This window comes from Pteropus alecto, unplaced genomic scaffold, assembly GCF_000325575.1.
Source record: "Pteropus alecto unplaced genomic scaffold, ASM32557v1 scaffold8, whole genome shotgun sequence".
Lineage (NCBI taxonomy): Eukaryota > Metazoa > Chordata > Mammalia > Chiroptera > Pteropodidae > Pteropus > Pteropus alecto.
The window spans coordinates 5,264,711-5,285,062 of NW_006494609.1; the positions used below are offsets into that span (position 1 = coordinate 5,264,711).

At 49.5% G+C, this 20,352-nt stretch overlaps 1 protein-coding gene across 3 annotated transcripts in view; it reads left to right on the top strand.

Annotated features, from left to right (window-relative positions):
• ADCK1 (aarF domain containing kinase 1) overlaps positions 1 to 20,352 on the top strand; it is a 105,241-nt gene that overhangs the window by 73,684 nt on the left and 11,205 nt on the right. For all 3 annotated transcript variants that reach the window (XM_006925489.3, XM_025042109.1, XM_015599564.2), the window contains 4 exons: positions 400 to 558; positions 5,575 to 5,691; positions 17,494 to 17,643; positions 18,851 to 19,048. In XM_006925489.3, coding sequence (XP_006925551.1) covers positions 400 to 558; positions 5,575 to 5,691; positions 17,494 to 17,643; positions 18,851 to 19,048 — 624 coding nt within the window. The remainder of the gene's footprint in view (positions 1 to 399; positions 559 to 5,574; positions 5,692 to 17,493; positions 17,644 to 18,850; positions 19,049 to 20,352) is intronic.

Sequence of the window (20,352 nt, forward strand, 5' to 3'; positions counted from 1 at the left end):
GTTCAGTGACGCTTGAGAGCAAGGGGAGACCCAGGTGGAATCTGTTTCTGTGCTGGACAAATTTAGAAAAATCATAAAACTTCTCAGAGTCTCAACTTCCTCATCTGTAAAATGGGGAGATGGTAAGAGTGTATCCTGTGTACCTCCCAGAGTTGTGAAAATGAAGCGAAGTAACTAAGTTAAGTGCTGAGCCAGTACTGAGCACATGGGGAGCACTCAGCAAGTGGTGGTTGTTACGCTGGCAGCTGTTGAGTTTTTGTCGCTTGGATTTGGACTATAGCGATGGGCCCCAGGGGAGCAGTTTTCCTACCCACTCTCACTCCAGTGGAGGCCTGGGAGGGTGGCAGGGTGCTTGGCGGGTGTCATGGGCTGACTGATGGGGTGTTTGGTGGATTGTAGGTGCTTGTCCTGGCTGTGAAGCAGCTGTTCCCAGAGTTCGAGTTCATGTGGCTGGTGGATGAAGCCAAGAAGAACCTGCCTTTGGAGCTGGATTTCCTCAATGAAGGGAGGAACGCAGAGAAAGTGGCCCAAATGCTCAAGCACTTTGACTTCTTAAAGGTAGGAGGTGCAGGACATGGGGCACGGTGGTCTGCTGGAAGAGGGCAGCCCTGGTCTGTTCACCCAGGAGGTCTGCAGAATGCGGGAGGGGGAGTCACAGAGCTCTTAGGAGCTCTGGGTGCTAGTTCCAGAGCAGATGGTCAAGTAGTACCCCTCTTGGGGAGACCTCTCAGGATATTGAATGGAGAGGTCTCTTGCTCTGAACTAAAGTGTTCATGTGGCTTCTGAACATATCATGGAGGGAGTGTTTCCACTTCTGCTGTCCAGATTGATGAACAGAGACGGGGAGACTGGGGCTGTGTCTATCCTGGCCACTTGAGAATTCTAAAGCATGACTCATGGGAGAAAGAGCCACCGCTATGGCGATCAGTGTGGTGGTCTCTTGACACATTGGTTTTGGGGGAAGGTGTAGCCACTGGCAAAGTTTAACTCTTCGAGTGAGTTGGGAGTCAGGTCTGTCTAGATGCCCCAAGTATGCTTGACTGCCTTCTCCTGGTTGCCATCATAGATGTGGATGTACAGATCCTCTTGTGTCTATAATTCCAGACATGCAAGCTAGATCTGGTGACACTGCCCCAGTCTTGAAGTTCAAACCACCAATTCAATGAAAACTTGGCTCTCTCAGACAAGTAATGATATTAACTAATTAGCATAATGCTCTGGAGTCTAAAATATGCTTTCACTTGCATATCCCATTTCTTTTATTCCTTTATTCCACATTTACTGAGCATTTCCTGAGGCTGTTGTTGTGCTAGTTGCTGGAGGGTGTCTAGATGAATAAGAGATGGTTGGCTCCTGCCTGGGAAAAGTTTCCACCAGCTGGGGGACAAACACGAAAATGTGTTGTTATGGTGCAGGTCGGGCATGTTGTCAGAGACTTATCTGCATTTCTGTGGATGCCCAAAAAGAAGTGCTTAGATCCAACCAGGGTACGGCGCTTCGTTGAGACTTCCACGGCATGTTGATTATTCAAGTGGGTAGACAGTATTTACCGACTCTTTCCTCTGCTGCACTGAGCACTGTGCAGGGACAATGACACTGAATTCTTCCAACAACCATCATCCCATTTTACAGATGGCAGTCAGAGTAGAGAGGCAACCCAGATTTTCAGGCTTCAACTCTGGTGCTTGTCTAAGAACATTCTGTTGCCTCTTACCTGGCAGGGGTGCTCTTCAGAGCTAGAACTATGAGCCAGACAAACAACCATCTCTTCCACTGTTCCCATGGAAACAGCAAAATCGTCCCCTGGATGGGGCCAACTAGCATCTGCCAGACCAAGACATGTAATAATAATAATAATAATAATACACATTTTTGAAACAAGGATGCCAAATGGGTAAATAATTAATGTAACGATTGGACCTGCTGCTTCTAAAACCTGCACACCATTCCTAAGACAATGGTGGAGTTAAGGCTCCTGAGTAATTAATTTTGCCTAAACAAATAACGAGTGGAAAGTGAATTTTGCTCCGTGAACCCAGTTCGGCTCTTAAAACTGGAGATAGATTGCTTTTGCACACTGGCACCCCATCTCAACATCTGTGCGTAATTAAGCCTCAGCAAAGAATTTACCTCTCAGTGTGTGAGGCATCTTCCAGTGGGGCTTAATAACCTCAGCCCTGTGTTATAAATCTCTGAGCCTCAGACAAATACTGAATGCAAATGTGGCGTTGGGCAGACTGGGAGAGGTGAGGGGGCAGCCAGGCTGAACGGTCAAGACCAGGGCGTTTGTGGATTTGGCATCAGTGTGTACTGGGGGAAGGGATAGGACAAGCGGTGAGATTTGTAACTGACCTCAGAGACAGCTGAGACAAGGTAGTGGGGAGAAGCCTTATAACCACAGGGTTTGGGACTGGAAGAGATGAGAGTACATCTCTACATATGGAGGTGGGGATGGGGGTCATCTCTGGAGGAGGGCCACTCCAGAGTTTCTTAGTGGGAGGTTAGGAGCCTGGAACTCTCCAGACATTGTAGACAAATCCTGTTAGGTGATGTGCATGCTTTCGGAAAAGCGCCATACCTTCCCCAGAATCTCAAAGATTAAGAACCACTGATGTATAATATTAATTAACATTTTTTACATGCTTATGCTGTGTTAAGCACTTTAAAAAAGTACATTACATGTGTTTACACTTTAATCCTTATAACAGCTCCACAAGGGGACATTAGCCCCACATCACTAATGGGGAAGCTGGGCCGCAGAGAGATGAAACCATTTGTCCAAGGTTACGCAGCCTCCTGATAAGGGGCAGATGCAGGCTCTGAATGGAGGCAGTCTGGCTTCAGAACCTACGCAGTAAACCGCTGTGCTATTCTGCCTCTGCTACAATTTGTGGGGAAGATCTGAATTGTGCTAAACTATCTGTAACATTAACTCTCAGCCCTGGTTGTGTATCAGAACCACATGTGAAACTACATGGCCGTCATATGGCAGCTGATGTTTGTCCAGCAGCTGCTGGGTGCTTCTGGGTTGAGCACCAGAACTCCACACATGCTAGGAGGAAGTAGGGAGTGTTGATTCCATTGTAACCTTCATCACTATCTTACAGGTGGGGAAGCTGGCACTCAGAGAGGTTATAAGACTTAGCCACAGTTACACAGCCTGGAGGTGGCAAAGCTGGGGCTCCAGCCCAACAATCTGACTCTGGGTCTGCGCTCTGCCCCTGAGCTTGGGTGGCGGGAGGATTTTGGCCCTGGGTGGTGGGCACTCGCTGAGGCAATCCAGGGCTTGCTTTTTAGGCACATTGACTAAAGCACAGGATCAAAGCAGAGGCACGGAATCAGGGACAGACTATGAGGCTGAGGCCTAGGGTCTTGAGCTGGAACTTTGTGTAATCTATGGCCTCTTTCTTGGGGTCAAGACAGGCCCCATTGTGGGGGCAGGTGGAGCCCACAGGAGTGGGGCCTCTGCTCTATGACAAGGAGACCTTGGACTCAGCGGTCCTCATGGCCAGGGTTTGACCCTGCCTGTGGGGTCAGTGCGTACCTTGGCCATGAGCCTCCCAGGGTTTAATTTTCGGCGGAGGGTTCTTATTATCTCTTTAAAATTTGTCTCTTTCATCTTTCCGTTCCTTGACAGAAGAAGCAGAGGAAGGAGCAGTGGTGAAACGCGGGTATTGGGGTAAAGTGAATTTCATCTCACACCCCAAACCCTCCTGCCCACGTGGTGATTTGGGGCAATTCACTTGATCTTGTGTCCCCTGTCAAGATGGGTGCCTTGGGGGAGAGGCGGGAGGAAAGGTGGAGGAAGGGGGAACCCGGCCGCCCATAACACTGATTAACAAGCCCGGGGAGTCTCCGGCCTGTGCGTTTCTCTTTCCGTCAGTGGCACTTCATGGCTGTTTCCAGGTAGGCCCAGGTGGAGGTCTGACGGTGAGCCCCAGGTGCCCACTGCCAGGCCTTAGGTCCAAATAAACCTAGGGAAGAACTTAACCCCAAAACATGTCCCTTTCATTTTAAAGCCGCGAACAACAGCAGTCAACTTGGCGTTTGTGTTTTTAAAAATACTTTTTGAAAAATGCGAAGCAAGACTGAATTTTAAATTCAAAGTAACAGAGAGTCACGGATTTCTCTATTGCCCCAGATTTTCAAATGGCAAACACTGTAGGAACGTAGCAAACCAAAATGACACCTTGATTGCAGTTGGAACCTTTGTTCCAGGGAGCCCGGGGTGTTACACTTGTATGTGGGCCCTACTCATCCTCAGAGATCCTTATTGAGATGGGGCAGGAACAGTCTCCTCTCCGATGAGGACCCAGGCCTACAGGAACTGGACTGAGACACAACAGTCATTAGCAGAACTAGCAAAGGATACCGGTTTCTTGACTTGATGGCCACTATCTTACTGCTGGATGAGTTTCAGGGGTTGAGATGAGGGAAGTCCTTATTCTCCAAAACACCTTAGTTAGCTTCCCTCGTTTCTTTATTTGGAAGTAGACATAAGCCCATCCAGTTGGTGGGGAGACGTGGCATGCCGACATCGGTAATTCTTGCCCCGCTGCTGGGGTGGGACTGAAGGGTGTCGCTCGCTCATGCGGGAGCCCAGCAGTTCTTGGTGCCGTCCAGTATCTTGCCTGTTCCGGGAGAAGTCTGTTCTCTTTTTGGCGATTGGGTGTTCTCAGAGTCAGAGGGGGTTGGAGAGGATATCCGTTAGGAATGCATTTTCTTCAGGAAACTGATAGTCCAATTTAGAGTGTCTTAAACAAAAAGGATTTATTTTGCTCACGTAGCAAGAGGGCTTGAGCAGTTGCCAGCCGATATTATCTTAGTGATTTGACAGTATCAAAAATGGCATCTCTGTGACTTCCTTCACTTTTCCTCTGGGTGCAAGACAGCTGCTGTGGCTCCAGGTATCACATACCAGGTCTCCAGGTATCACACCAGGAAGAGAGGGCTAAGAAGAATTACGTCATCTACAAATATCTTTTTTTATCAAGAAAATAAAAATCTTCCGAGAACCACTAGCAGATGTCCACTTATGTCTCATAAGCCAGAACCGTGTCACATGGCCATACCTATTTCATCCAGTAAACATTCATTCATTCATTCATACAAAACATATAATTGCACAGGTGTAGAAACTGAAGCAGAGGGTTGAGATTCCTGTGAGGAGCCTGAAATCAGCCTGGTGAGAGAAGGAAATAGCTTTTAACATCAACTGTGGCTCAGGTGTGAGAGGTTCCCCACATTTTCCCCCAAGTCCCAATTTTAGTTTTGGCTTTTAATTGTATCCAGAATGCACCGAGGATGGCAGGGAAGCTGTTCTCTGGTCCTTAAGCAGGAAGGAGTCTCTAAAGGACGGGGCTGGGGCCTAGCTGGAGGAGGCAGAGCATCCTGCCCTTCTCTCTTGGCCTGCCTCCCACTTGTCCCACCCATCACTGCTGAGGTCCTGCTCAGGCCTTCTCTCCTGTTGCTGAGAGGAGTGTCTGCTATTGTCTGGCTTGCTGTGCCTCTTGGTGGTCCTCAGCCCTGGCCCCCAGTTTCCCAGACTTTTCTGTTCTGCTTTCCTATTTCCAGGTCCCCCAAATCTACTGGGAGCTGTCTACCAAGCGGGTCCTTCTGATGGAGTTTGTGGATGGTGGGCAAGTCAATGACAGAGACTACATGGAGAAGAACAAGATCGATGTCAACGAGGTGAGGCCGAGAGCTCAAGGTGGCTGTGTGAAGGACATGGGTTTGGTAGGGGCAGCCCAGCAAGGACAGGTGTGTCCAGGTGAGGTCTCAGTGCCTTGAAAGGGGCCTGCTGTCTGAACAATTATAAAATCACTGAGCATGAAGTGTCCTTCCAGGTCATCTAGTATAACCCTCTGCCCTATCTCCTAAAGCTGGGGTTGGCAGCATGAAGTGGGGTGCACGCACATGTTTGCAGCCTCTCCTTGCAGCTCCTGCTTGGACAAGTGATTACCACCTGTCTTCATGTACCATCCAAGCTTCACAGGCCTAAGTGGCCACAGAGAATAATGGAGCGAAATCCATGCGACTTAATCCTTCTGCCTGTCGGAGCCTGGACACAACGCTCTCCCCTTTCCTCTCCCCAGTGCTCAAGGTATCAGGCAAAAAGGGGACAACAGTAGGCAACTATTTCCACTTCATAGAACAGGATGAAAGGGGCTTCTGTCGCCCACCTCCCACCCAATTGGTCTTAGGGAAAGCTGGCCACTGTGGTGGGGCCCATACCCCATTTTCTTCTTTGTCACTATAAGGTCCCAAAAGTAGGGGTGGAGCTGCACTTTTACAACAACATTCATTATTTTTACAGTTCCTGCTATGTCAGTCCTAGGTATGGGGTTCAGAGGAGAACCAGACATAACTTCCTTCCTTCAGGAGCTCACAGCCTAGCGTTGGAGTTAAATACACAGCTTTTGGGCTTTCCTGGAAGAGTTCTGCTCGGGGGGCTGGGAGGAAAGGGTAAGAGAACTGTCATTCTAATTCAGCCCTCCACTTTACAGATGGGGAGAAAAGCTGAGAGAGAGAGAGAGAGCGAGAGAGTCAGCTTCTACTTCAGTGGGCTGGGGAAGTGTCAGGGCAGAGCTGCCTGCAGAGGAGGCAGGAGACCTACTTGCCCATCTCTTGTCCTGTCGGTTGGGGTGGGAGTGTGCCTTGTATCTAGCCAGGGATCCCTTTGCCCACTGGGACCCTTGAGAACAGAGTCTTTGGCTCCAGTGGAGGAAGTGGGGGAGGGAAATGGGGGGGAGGGAAGGAAAGGGGAGGTCACTTCTAACTTTTCCTGAAGAGCCTTTCCATCGTCTCTCTACTTGCTGATCAGGAAAGATCCCAGAGACCTCTCACTCCCATCTGCCCCCTGCCAGGTTACTGGCATTCAGTTACTGCCAGCTGCAGTAGGATTTTCATTATGACAGCACCCTTAAATCCATTAATCTTTTTGGATCCAGTGAGCCCAGGGCTGTAATGGCGTTTAATCAGAGGCAGCTTTGACAAGTACAAACAAAGATGTGCCCTGCTGTAGCTGCTTGCTGGTGGCTGAGCGAGGTGCCTGGGAGGAGGGGCAGCTGGGCCGAAGACAGCTGGTGGGAGCTGGGGCAGGGTGGTGCCCTCCGAGGGCCTGGGCTCATCTATTCCTGCCTCCATCCCTCTTTAATAGCCTTGCAGATAAGGGCCAGTGTTGTGTGCAAAGCAGACCCTCAGTAGATATCTGGGAAGGTAAATAAGCCAGCCTCATGCCCTGGGTTGGCCCCCATGAGTCAGGGCTGGGGTAGAGTGCTGGTTTTCTCTTTCCTGTGGACATGTATAGCTGGGCAAGCTGATATCAGAGTGATTTGGGGAAAACAATAATAATAACAATAATTGTTATAAGCAACTAATATGTGCCAAGCTTGTGACACATATAATCTCTACTCTTTATAGCTGTCCTGCCAAGGGTATATTGTTAACTCCATTTACAGATGAGAAAGCTAGAGCTCAGAGAGGTTAAACAACTTGCCCAATATCACACAGTAGCAGAGGCTGAGCTAGGATTTGAACTCAGATCTGCATAACTTCGAAGTCCTTACTTCTCTACCTTCTTCACCTCCCTCCCATGGATTTGCCTTGGGCTGCGGTGGAACCTGGGGCCACCAGGTTGACAGCCACATCAGTAACTCCTGGAGCTAGGGGCTGGAATACTGACTGAGAAGCTTTGCCCAGCCCCCAGGCGCTATTTAAAAGCAGCCCCTCTCTCTCTGGCTTACATCAAGGGTCATTTTATCCATTTCATACAAACGTCGTTCCATTTGATAGAGATGTGAGGACTGAGCGCTCCGGCAGTGCTTAGCACGGCGCCTGGCATGTGGTTAGGACTTCAAATTGGTAGCTAGTTGATTATTGCTGCGATTTTCATTGTTATCATCATCATTGAGCCCTGTCCTTTCCTTCTTTACCTCCTTTCACCATGAACATTTACCAACTGCCCGACTCCCTATACCAAGACTTTTTTGCATTGTAACCTTGGGAGAGAGTCTTATCATCTGCATTTTGCAGTGAAGAATCAGAGAGGGAAGGTAGCTTACGTAAGGTCCCAGATCTTAATGGTATACCTCAGTGAGTTTTCGTATGGATAGACCATGTAATCACCAGCCAGATAAAGAAACCAATCATTTCTAGCCACCTGGCAGGTGCCCTTATGCCCCCTCCCAGTCGACACCCTCACGCTGACCAGAGACCAGAGCTACTGCTCTTCTGACTTCGGTCGCCATAATCACCTCCATTCATTACTGAACTTCGTGTAAATGGAATCATACAATATAGTCTTTTGAGTTTGGCATCTTTGTCATCAGTCAGCTGAGGGGCTTTTTTGGAAGCTCTTTTCTTTTCCTTTGGTCTATCTTGAAGATAATAAAGTACACTGTCTTAATTCCTTGGGCATTCCTAAGGAATCAATCAATTCCTTAATCCCCTGCCCCTGGCTTTTAGGGTTTGCACGACTCAGGAAGCTCTTGATATTCTGAGATGATGCCATTAAATACTTCCATAGAAACCTCAGGCTGGACAGGGGGCCATGGGCCATTTGTTCTACTGTGGTGTCACCAACCATTGGTGATGTTGAGAGTAGATTAGCAATGGGCTTGACTTTGCCGAAATCAATCTATTACGTCTCTTACCAACCAATATCAAAGCCACAGGCCTCATGGAAGACAGGTGTGTGTGAGTGCATGCTTGCGTGCAGAGTGTGGGAGCCTCCATGTTACTGAAAGTTTCTAACAGGCTTCTGAGGTTCCAAAGTCTCCCCAAGACTCTGAGACTCAATGAGCCTATCCCTGGAATGACTCTACCTCCTGAGGACAGCCTGGCTCTATGTTCCTTGGGGAGGGAAGTACAAGGGACAGATAGGAATGACAAGGGGCAAAGAGCTCAGCTCAAATCCTGGGGGGCAGGGTGGTTAGTGGCATCTTGGCCACTGTAAGCTGATGGCCCAGCTGGAAGGTGGGGCTCAGCCGGAAGCGCCTCTAGAAGGAACCCCTCCTGAGGTGGGTAGCGATAGCTCCAGACCCCTCCAACGACTGGTCGAATCATCCCCACTCCACTTTGAAGAAGCCCCCTCACCCCATAGCATCCCAGCCCAGCTGGGCCTCGCATGTGAGGACCCTAAGACCAGTTCCCGAGACTCTGGTGACGAAACACCAGATTAGGAGGCAAGAGACCTGGGTTAAAGCTTCAGCTCTGCCAGTGACTGTGTGACCTTGGACAAGTCACTCTCACTCTCTGGGCCTCAGTTTTCTTACCGAAGGTTTTGGATTAGCTGGACTTCGTGCGTAGTCCTGCCTGGATATTTCAGAGAGCAAGGATTCTCAGTTTGCTGGGATCTAGGACTGGAGCCATCTCTTTCAGTCACCAGGGGGCTTATTTAACAATGCTGAATCCTGGGCCCCACCCCAAATTTACTAAGCGGGAAGGGTTTCGGGGGCTGGGTAAAAGAATCTGCATTTTAACAAACTCTCCAGGTGGTTCACATATTCACTGAAGTTCAGGAACCACCTGTCACAAGGCCAGAGGGTCTGGGCACCTTTGGGCGAGAGGCAACCCTGCCCAGGTGTTTTCACCTGCGGGGGAATGCGGGGCTGTAGCGGGTCAGCAGCCGGCGGGGGCCCTTGTTTGTTTGTGTCTCTGAGCCCAGAAGCAGATATCACTGAGGGCCTGACCCGATGATCATATTTGCCAGTCACTTTAAGAATTGGTGACAGTGGCTGTCATTGATTTCATTATAAGTAAAGGTCGTGTGGGAACGTGTGTTCCCAGGCTGGATAGAGCCTCCTCAAGCCACAGGACGACTATTGATTGCAGGACCTTTATCGAAGGTTAATTGGATTTCAGTGAGTACGTATTTAAGACCTCGCCTGGGCTAAGGCCCAATTGAGTTTGCGTGAAATTAGCTGAGAGAAAGGTGACAAAGTTGCAGGTTTGGGGTTGGGGAAGATGGGGACTGGAGGCCTGGTGGACAGACATCTGCAGTCTGTGAAGAATGGGGATGGGTGCAGGGATGGGGGCTTGCAAAGACACCAGCCTGTCCGTCCCAGAGGCCTGGGAGACAGCGGGGAAACAGGGCCAGGCGCGCCCAGTGGTCATTATCTGGACTTTGAGTCAGTCCTGTGTCCTCGGTTGGCCCTCCTGGCATGTGCGGTGGCCTCCGGAACCTGTCTTCTCTTACCTCCTCAGGGAGTAAACCTATCTTCTGTCTGGTTGGAAGGGGAGCTAGGGCTTTGAAAGTCTTTCCACTAATCCTCCTTTTAAAAGCCCCCAACTCCTGTTTTCAGAGGTGTCAGGGGCCCTCAGCTGCCAGCCTCTCTGGGCTCAGAGATAGAAAACATCAAGTTCCCATCGCCAGCCAGGGTTCCCTGTTGTCCAGCCTGCTGAGCCATTTCTCAGTAGCTGCCTGTCCCCTCCACCCCAATCTTGCTAATCTTTTTGTCTGCAGTCGAGGGCCCTTCTGCTCTCTTTCTTTATGGTGGGATCTTTGCCTTTGTCTCCTTTAGAGTGTTTTTAGTGGGGTTGGTGAAGGGATTGGTCAGTGCATGGGTTTAGTCTGCTATGCTCAGCCGAAGCCCTTGCTGTGTTTGCTCTTTCCAGTTATTTTAAAATCCATTCTTTGTCACAGTAGGGGCAGTAAAAGGGTCTCAGATGCATCCTTCAGCAAATGTTTATCGAGCACCTACTATGTCCATGCGTTGCATGTAAGTGATATAGTAGAGGTGTGGACAGATTGTGGGAGATGTGGGGGTGGGTAAGGCTACACCTGTGCTGCATGCTATGGAGGGGCAGAGGGTTTCACAGTCGAGGCACCTGGCTTTGTGTCTGGCTCTGCCATTTATTGTCCAGGTGCCCTTGTGTAAGTTACTTAAACTCCGAATCTGATTTCCTCATCTATACAGTTGGAGTGATAACTGTACTTACTTCACAGCGTCGTTAGGCAGACTTCGCAAGTTGTGAAGTTCTATAAAAAAAAAAAGTCATTTATAACTCCTGAGGTTACTTGTCACACGGGAGTATCTTCCTCCAGATCTTTCAGAATCTTCTTTGCTTTCCACCTCTCTCTGTTGTCTGTGAATGATGGTCATGAGTTGAGTGAATGCTGACTCCCCTTCCCCATCTCCTTGGACTTTCCGCTCGTCCCCCCACACCGCCAAGGACCAAGTGAGATGTTTCCTTTGTGCTCAGTGCCACCTCCCAGGGCCTCTCTGGATCTGTGATGGAAGGTGCTCAAACCAGGGAAGAGAAGCTGCAGAGGTGCACAGACCCTGTTCACAGAAATCACTAGAAAGAAAACACCTTCCATCGCCCTCCCCTCCGTAACTTCTTGGACCAAATCTTGAGAGGCTCAGGTGCACAGATGGGTTCCTAGGTGTTCATGTCCCCAACAGTGGAGGTGTCAGAAGTGGGGACCAGTGGTGCTCTGGACGTCGTCTTCCTAGAGTTGGTGCTGGCTCTGCTACTAACCAGCTGTGCCTCCTTGGTGGAGCGAGTCATCCTTTGGATGCCCCAGCTTCCTATTGTAAAGTGGGGTACAAGAGGGACCCGAAGGACTGTTTGATGATTGAAACACGAAGCAGTTGGCACAGTGCCCACAGTCCATCGCGGCACATGCTATTACACTAGAATTCCACCTCGCCGCCCACTCTGATGCTAGCGGGAAAAACTCCCAGGAGAAGGGGGAACATGTAGGGAACAAACCCCTCCCCATTGTCATATTGGCCCAGGTAAGGTGGAAGATGTGGAAAGATTTCTTTGGAGTAAGTTGTTGCCTTAGGCAGGAACGTCAGATGGCGACAGGTGTTCCTCCCTTCGCTGTGTCTTCCAGGAGTCATCACCCTGCGGACCCCCTCCCAGTCCCTCCGGCAGCCATGGTTCTTTGAGCCTGTCTGGCCCTGAGACCTGAGGAGTCCGTACTGGCCTCGTGGATGCTCCATGCTCTGGCTCTCGGGTGATGTCCCGGTTCGAGCACAATCTGGAGAGACTTTCACCAAGCTCCTTGGAGCTCCACAGTTAGAATTATTCTTCCAGTTTCCTGTAATTAACTCAGCACCTCTCCTCCCTTCCTCATTACCTCTCCCGACACCGCGTGTGGTTGAAGAGGTCCCCAGTGCCTTCACGTCAGGGATTTCATCTCAGCGTTTGCTAGTCCAAGACTGACCCACTCAGTGAATAGATGTGGCCTTGTGCTGGGCAGCAGCAAGTAATATGAGATTTATATATCTCAGGGGTGGTTCCAGGGGGTAGAGGTGGTCTGTGGGGAGAGGAGAATGCTCTAGGCTGTGGTCTGGTCTGGTCTTTTAGTCCATCAAGAAGGCTGGGCAGAAACTGGGAGAAGGGTAAAGGGGGTTTGAATTGTTAACCTCCTTATACTTCATATCAGGCTACTTATGTGATCATTAATAGCCTGCAGCTCCAACCTCCTGTTTCTTTTAGAGATCTCGGCCTTGCTTTCATGATGCCCCCCCCCCACCCCAAAGAACATAAATAGACTTTCCCTCGGGGGTGGGAATAAATTAATTCATGCAATTATAAAATAACTTAAGTACTTTCGGGCAATTCAAGTTTTAAGAAAAATCCAAAAATAACTCTGTGATTTAAATATTATTTACTAAATTCTTTACTCACCCTTTTTATAGAATCCTGGCCTTCCTCCCCCACCCCCAACTGTTCGAGAATAAAGGCATTGTGTAATTGCTGAAATCACTTATGTGAGTGGCACATTCTTTTCATATAGAACAATTAAAAGACTCGTTACTGACTTTTTCCCTAAAAATTGCTATACGATGGCTTTGGTTAACAGTGTGTTTTTGGTTAGACGAACAGTCCTGGATTTCCCACTGAGACTCTTTTCTCCAGATGGGATACCTTCCTGGGTGCCGTGGGGGACCCTCCGAGGTTCTTGGTGTAGCTCCTGCCTCCAGGAGAGTCCTTGTAGGCGGAGAGTGGAGCGGGAGGATGGCTTGGCCATTGGGAGCTGGTTCCCTGGAGCCACACCATCTGGGTTTGGATCTTGATTTCACTGACTCCTGGCCAGGTGACCAGGCTTCTCTCCCTTTTTAGATTCCTTTTCCTTCACCTGTCCACCATAGAGGGTAGCTGCCAGCCCATGTAATGTGCCTGGAACTGTGCCTGGCACAGAGTATTAGCTGTTTCCATTCTAAACAGGTGGTACTTCCTGTCTTTATTCAGTTGCCACCACTGACATGGCAAGGGGCAGCCTTAGAGGAATTGAGTAGATATTTCTCCAAAGAAGACATACTAATGGCCAACAAGTACATGAAAGGTACTCAACATCACTAATCAAGGAAATGAAAATCAAATCCACAATGAGGGATCGCCACGTACCTGTTAGAATGGCTGTCATCAGAAAGACAGGAGGATGTTGGTGAGGATGTGGAGAAAAGGGAACCCTCATGTACGGTTGGTGGGGCTGTAAATTGGTGTAGCCACTCTGAAAAATAAAATAGAAGTGCCTCAAAAAATTAAAAATAGGACGGCCATATAATCTAGCAATCCCACTTCTGGGTATATATATCCAAAGGAAACAAAATGGGTGTCTCAAAGAGATATCTACTCCCCCTTGTTCACTGCAACACTATTTTCAATTATTCTTCATCATGAGACGTAGCAAAGTATTATGGAAGGGGTGGGAGAGGGGGCTCTGCCCAGCGATGCCTTGGGTTTCTCCCGGGACCTTTAATGTCTCCGTGAGTGGGAGGGGACCGGCTGCCTTTTTTTGGGCAAATTGGTTCCCAGAGACTATTTAGTGCAACTCTGACAGATGTAAAGAAAAATTACCCAAAAGTTAGAAATAAGGCCAAGAGTATGCAGTGTGTTTTTTAAAGTTATTCTGGAGCATTGTTCAGCCAGCCCACTCGAGGATTTTTTAATACCTAGGAGAATGTATTTTTGTTAGACTTTGCTATTGACAATTAATTAAGCGCTCAGATTGAAGTCACACGTCAATCTGTAGATCTTATCCGGTAGAGAAGCAAATAATTTCTGCCCAGTAGAAGATAACCCCAAAGGTTATGATTTCCTTATTGCCCTGTAGGATAATAACCAGTCTTGTATGTAACCCAGGAATCTTAGGCTCTTATTCTGTTAAATGCCCATAAACACCCAACCCCTCAGAATTCTCTCTGAGCCAGTTCTACCTTCATGTTTGTTCCTTTATCGATTGGTTAAATAATCTTTGACGCATGTTTATTCTGTATTTTTGTGTGAGGGTCATGTTTTTAATTTTTTTTGGAAATTACACTTTGATGGTGATAATGGGTGTATTTTTTTCCAAGTTTAAAATAATGAGCTACCGCATTACAAACAAACAACACGTTTGTGTTTTGTGTCGTGTATTGAGCTCTTTCCCATATGTAATCACATTTTGACCTTGAATCTTGGGATTGCTCCGTGAGAGAGCAGAGCAGTTGGGGTTAGTTTTACTTAACAGCTAAGGGAACTTAGACCCAGGGTGAGCTGACTTGTCCACTAGGTCACCCATACCCTAAGTGGCAGTACTAGGATGGCTCCGGAGTGAAGCTGGGTCCATAGGCTGGTTCCCCTCCTATCTCTGCCTTGTCCACCTGCCTAGTGTGGTGAAATCTGCTTAAAATGAACATCAAAAGCAGCCCCTAAATGGAAAGGCACCCAAGTAAGGGCGTCTGGATGGGGTGTTGAAATGGGAAGGGCTGCTCTGGTGGATTTGCTCATGTGTGTATGAGCTGCAGTTGGCAGCAACAGCATCTCACTCTCATGGGCAAGGGGTCCCCCATCCTGACTCCCTAGACCTCTAGGGGCCATCTTTTGATGCAGTAATAGGGGGCCCAGCACGATTAGCAGTATTTCATAAAGCTTAAGGGAGATCATACATCTCCCCATGACAGGTCTGCCCAGACTAAATGAAATGTCATTTCTCTGCTTTTGGCTGGAATTCCGTCAGCTCAGTCTGGTTGCACTGCTTATCGTGGGCTGATCAGGATCCCTGATTGGACCTGTATGCGTCCTTGACAAGTAAAATGAATTATTACTTAATAAATGCAATTGGTTTGGCAAACACAGCCTTTCAGACCATGGCTCTATGGAGCTCCAACAAGCCTGACAAGAGGGGTTCTCAGAAGTGGTGACTTGCTGGCTCTCCCAGGACCAGCTCTGGCTGGGCCTGCTCTCTGAGGAAACAGAAAATGGTGGCTGTGGGACACCTGACATCTCAGCCTGAGTCTGAGAACTTGACACAGGGCAAAGTCCTGTTCCCAATGTCAACAGACACTGCGAACTGGACATTCATGTCACCCCAAGGAAACATCAGGAGCTGGGGAGCTGATGTGGTCGCAGGACAGTGTGACACAGGATAAGTGTCAGGACTTTAGACAACCTCTTCAACCTTGGTTTCTTTCTCTCTCAAAAAAGTACAATGAAATGTAATCTGCCACCCTCCCCGGAGTGTTATGAGCAATCAGTAACAGGGGCAGCTGTGAGAGGTCCCAAGGTCCCATGCACTGCAATGTTCTCATTTAGCCCTGGAGAGTGGTGCCGCTATTATTTCCATTTTACCGAAGCTGAGAGTGGAAGCAACTTGTTTAAACTCACAGAGTTCAGTTGAGAAGTACCGAAGTTGCTGGGTGGGAGCCATTACAGAATAGTGGTTACTGGAAGGCTGTGGGTCACGCCTGGTTTGAATCCTGGCTCTACCTCCTTCTGGCCATTTAGCTCTGGGGAAGTTAAACCTCAGTGAGTCTCAGTACCTCATCTGCAAAGTGGGGATCACAATCGTACCTACTTTTAGCGCTGTTAATAAGGATGGCAGCTATTGTTACTAAAGTAAGGTCATTCTCGATGATCTATTTTGGGGCCAATTATAATCGACTGGGATTCAGAGCAGTTAAGGGGGTTAGGATGAGCATCAGAGGCAAGAATCACAGCATCTCAAAAAGAAAGTACATGGAGATACAAAGGTCTCACTCATGTTGAAGACAGAATCCTAAAATCACATGTTTGGCTTGTTACAGGCAAGTGGATTCATAATAGAGCTAGTCTGTGGTATGTATGCTATACCTCAATAAAGCTGTTTAACAAAATAGAGCCAGTCCTTGCCATCGTTGGAGCTTACGATAGTGGGCTAGATGGTCATTAATCAAATAATGATACAAATAGTGAGCTAGTGCCATGAAAGAAAAGTATAGCATTCTATGAGAGAGTATGGCAGGAGAATCGCATCTAGTCTGAGGTCAGGGAGGACTTCCCCAGGGAGGTGATGCTGAGCTAGGATAGGAAGGAAGAGAGCAGTAAACGAGCTGAAGGAGAGTTAGGAAAAATGCTCCTAACAGAGGGAATATCATGTGCAAAGGCCCTGAGGTAGGAAGACATAGGGATCTCGGAGAAGAAACAGAAAGCAAATGTGGCCGGAGCGTCAGTGTGGTACCAGGGAGGGAGGCTGGGCCTGGTCGTGCAGGACTTTGTAGGCCCAGGAGAGGAGTCGAATCTTTATTTAAGACCCTCATCCTATGTTCCCCGCCAGATAAGCACCAACTCCTCTCCTCTGGCTGGGATATCTTTGTTAGCGACCATGGGATCCAGCTGAGGCTGAGAGGAACGCCAAGGGCAGTGTGTGTCCTGGGGTGTCAGCTCTCTGGGTTGAGCATCTCTTTGTCCCATGGAAATCCATTGGCAGGCCGTCTTTGGGCCCAGGTATGGCTCTATTCAGTAGCCGTTCCCTAGCTGGGAAGAGGCTTTTAGCTTTAATAAAAAGGGAGTAGAGATAAGAAGACTGCCTCGGCAGGGAAAGCAGCAGTGACAGGATGATTTAAACGGCCTCTCCAGTGTCATTTCTTCTGTGCAGACATCATAAATCAGATTAGCATTGGGCTCTGGCAGGAAGGGGTATAGGGAAAGGGGCCTGCAGGGAGAGAGGAGAAGGGCTTATGGCTCTGGGTTCTCCTGGGACCGGCCTGGAGCTTGTGGGGCAACACCAGAGGGTGGCAGGGTTACCTATTCAGTACCCCAGCCTTACTCTTTGGAGGTGGAGCGATTCGCCCCAACCCAGCTTTCCAGCCCATATTCAACTTTGGGGAAAAAATGAAGAGGGATTGATAAGAGAAATAGAGAAGAGAAAAATCGGGAAGAGTGGAGGAGCGGGTGTAGGAGGTGGGAGTTACAGCCATCCGAAGAACTAGACGTGGTGGTTCGCCTACCTTGCCATGCATTAAAATCACCATGGGAACTTGAAAAAATACCCAACATTTATGAGTTCCAGGTGATTCTAATGTGCAGCTAAAGTTAAAAACTGGATGAGAGCTCAGCTTCTAGCTTAAACTCAGGAACTACACAGCCTCAAGCTGTCACTTCCACTGTGACGGCTCAGGCCCGCCAGGTCCCTCTGGCCTTCCTCTTGAAAGTGGCCAGACTGAGGGACCAGAGGGGAAGCCTCAGACAGGTGTTAATGCAGCTCAACTCCCGCCTGCCTCCCTGCTCTTTCAGATCTCGCGCAACCTGGGCAAGATGTACAGTGAGATGATCTTTATCAACGGCTTCGTGCACTGCGACCCCCACCCAGGGAACGTGCTGGTGCGAAAGCGCCCGGACACGGGAAAGGCAGAGGTTGTCCTGTTGGACCATGGGCTCTACCAGGTAGGAGAGGTCTTTCCCACTCAGCCAGCCCCGGGGTCTAGTCCTGCCTGGGCTCAGAGCCCGTTGAACTCCCCTCTGGGCCACAGCAATGGGAGGCAGATGGCCCAGGTGTCTGGAGAGGCTGTACCCTCGCCCTTGAACTGCCATTCTGTGTAAGTCAGTCATATACTCTCTGAGCCTCAGCTTTCTCTTTAGTAGGGTGAGGTTGGTAACACCTCCTTTACAGGCCACTGTGTGGAGTAGATGGGAATGTGCCTGCATGTGTGGAAGCGCTTTGTTAGCTGTACAACAACCTTGCTTTCCAGGGAAGTCCAGGCCAGCCCAGACCTTGGAAGGCGAGCTGCCCTTAGATGAGCTAGGACTTCAGGGAGAGAAGGGTAACTCAGCCCCAGTGAAGAGGTGATGTGTAGTAGGAAAGGGGGCCAGGAACTGATAGGCACTGGATGCTTCCAGACTCTGTCCGCTGGACTTGGGACGCAGAGCTGGTTCAGTTGAACCGTGATCTCCTGCCTGGAAGTTGGGAACTTCACTGCCAATCTCAGGACCCAGAGCCTGGTTTGATTCTAGGAGGCAGATGGTCCTGGGGAGTTTTTCCTGATGGTCTCCTATTCCTTCCCTCGGGGCCTTAACTCCACATCTCAAAATCTTGGCCTCCTTTGAAAGGCTCAGTGACCTTGGATGTGTTAGTTTAAGGTAGGCTTGCTGATGCCACACATAGCTCCCAAACAAATGCTGGCCCAGACATAGCAGTCGTCTAATGTGCTCTCATGTACTGATCCTGGGTGGGTGGAGGAGGCCGAAGTCAGGGACTGACAGAGGCTCTGTGTCCCAGACCTCCCTCAAGGTGGTCTCGTTATCCTCAGTCACAGGATTGAGGGCTCGGAGGAGCGTGCATGGGCCAGGTCTGGAAGCGGAGCTTCTGCCACATTCTGTTGGTCAAAGCTTGGATGGCCACATCTAACCAGCAGGGAGGTGGGGAATTTGATTTTGGTGGGCAGTTGGTAATTTCTGCACTTAGGACGAAGGCTGGCCAAATAGTAGCTTTGAACTTGGACTGTCAAGGGTGGCCAGACTTTGGGGGAGAACCAGACATTGTGCAGGAGCCATGATCTTCATCCGTCCCCCTCTACAGCGGTCACTCAGCCAGGGGCTGGGTCTCCCATGAGGAGAGGAGGCCTAAGTTCTGCCATGGCTGTCCCCACCACAGGTGCTCACAGAAGAGTTCCGCCTGGATTACTGCCACCTCTGGCAGTCGCTGATCTGGACTGACATGAAGAAGGTAAAGAAGTACAGCCAGCGTCTGGGAGCTGGCGACCTCTACCCCTTGTTTGCCTGCATGCTGACGGCCCGCTCATGGAACTCGGTCAACAGGGGCATCAGCCAAGCTCCAGTCACTGCCACTGAGGTAGGTGCCCGCTCCTGGCCCAGCCCTCTCCCGAAGACAAGCGACGGGGCCAGGGCTAGAGATGGCCTTTGGTTTCCTTCCACCCCAGGGCCTGAGGCTCTAGACTGGTGGGTTGTGGGAGTGGGGTGGTGGGCAGAATTGGAGCAACAGTGGGTGGAAGGAGGAGAGGGGAGCGATGTCCTACTCCTGCCTTATGGAGCTGGTGTGTAACCAGGTCATGTTAACCGTATGATCCAGACTTCTGTGGCTGTTGCTCCAGCCTGCTCACACAGAATATCAGGCTTCCACAAGGTTCTCCCCCAGGACTTCTGGGAATCTCCCGGGGCTTTCCATAAATAAGTCTGGCACCACTTCTGCTGCCTTCTGCTGGGCACTATCTCCATGGTGTGGTTTCTCGGGGGCACCCTCCTGGGAGAGCGCTTCGGTTCTTACGCGGTACCCACGCAATGTCACTTGTCCTGTTGCCCTACAGAGTTTTTAGTGAAATAGCTATTTGGCCTTTCTTTGTAGCTCATTTCTCCATCAGATCTAGACAGGAGTTCCATGGTGCCTGGGCTGAGACCAGCCCTAGGAACACCTCCTCCCTGTGCTCATACTCACCACTGCCCATCACGGGGACTTCTGGGGTAGCTCATTCTTCTTGGCTCAGAGCTCCTTCCCTCTCGGGCTTCTCAATTCCTCATGGAATTGGCTTCTGTCTTCCCAGTCAGTTTGCCAGACTTATGCAGACTTGCCCATGTCCAGTATGGGACAGGCTTGGGCTCACTACAAGAGATGGGGTTCTGCTTGTGCAGTCAGAAAGATCTGGGTTCTAGTTCCAGCACTTGCCCTTCCTGGTGGCGTGACCACGGGTAGCTCTCATCACCTCTCTGAGCCTCAGGGTCCTACCCTGCAAGCTGTCTTGTGGTAGGGAACTTTAGGAATGGCTGGATCCCATCTCCAATGATGTCACCAAAGAAGCCACATCTTGCCATCTCTTGGTTCTGCTTTCCTCCAAGCTGACATCATTCCCCAGCAAGCGTGGTGGCAAAGATGACCACCAGCTGCCCCAGGCTTACAAAGCTTTAAAGAATGTCATCTCAGAAGAAGAGAGACAACCTTCCTCCTTGTTGAATAGGGATGATAATTTCTGCTTTACTGATAAGGCATGGAAAGTGCCTTCCCATAGTTCCTGAAGTTTGCTCATTGAATATTTGTTTTTGCTGGACCCTGGACTAGGTCCTGAGGATCCAGTGATGAGCAGACAGACAGGCCTGTGTAACTTGCATTGTGGTTGAGGGAGACAGACAGTAAATAAGTGAATG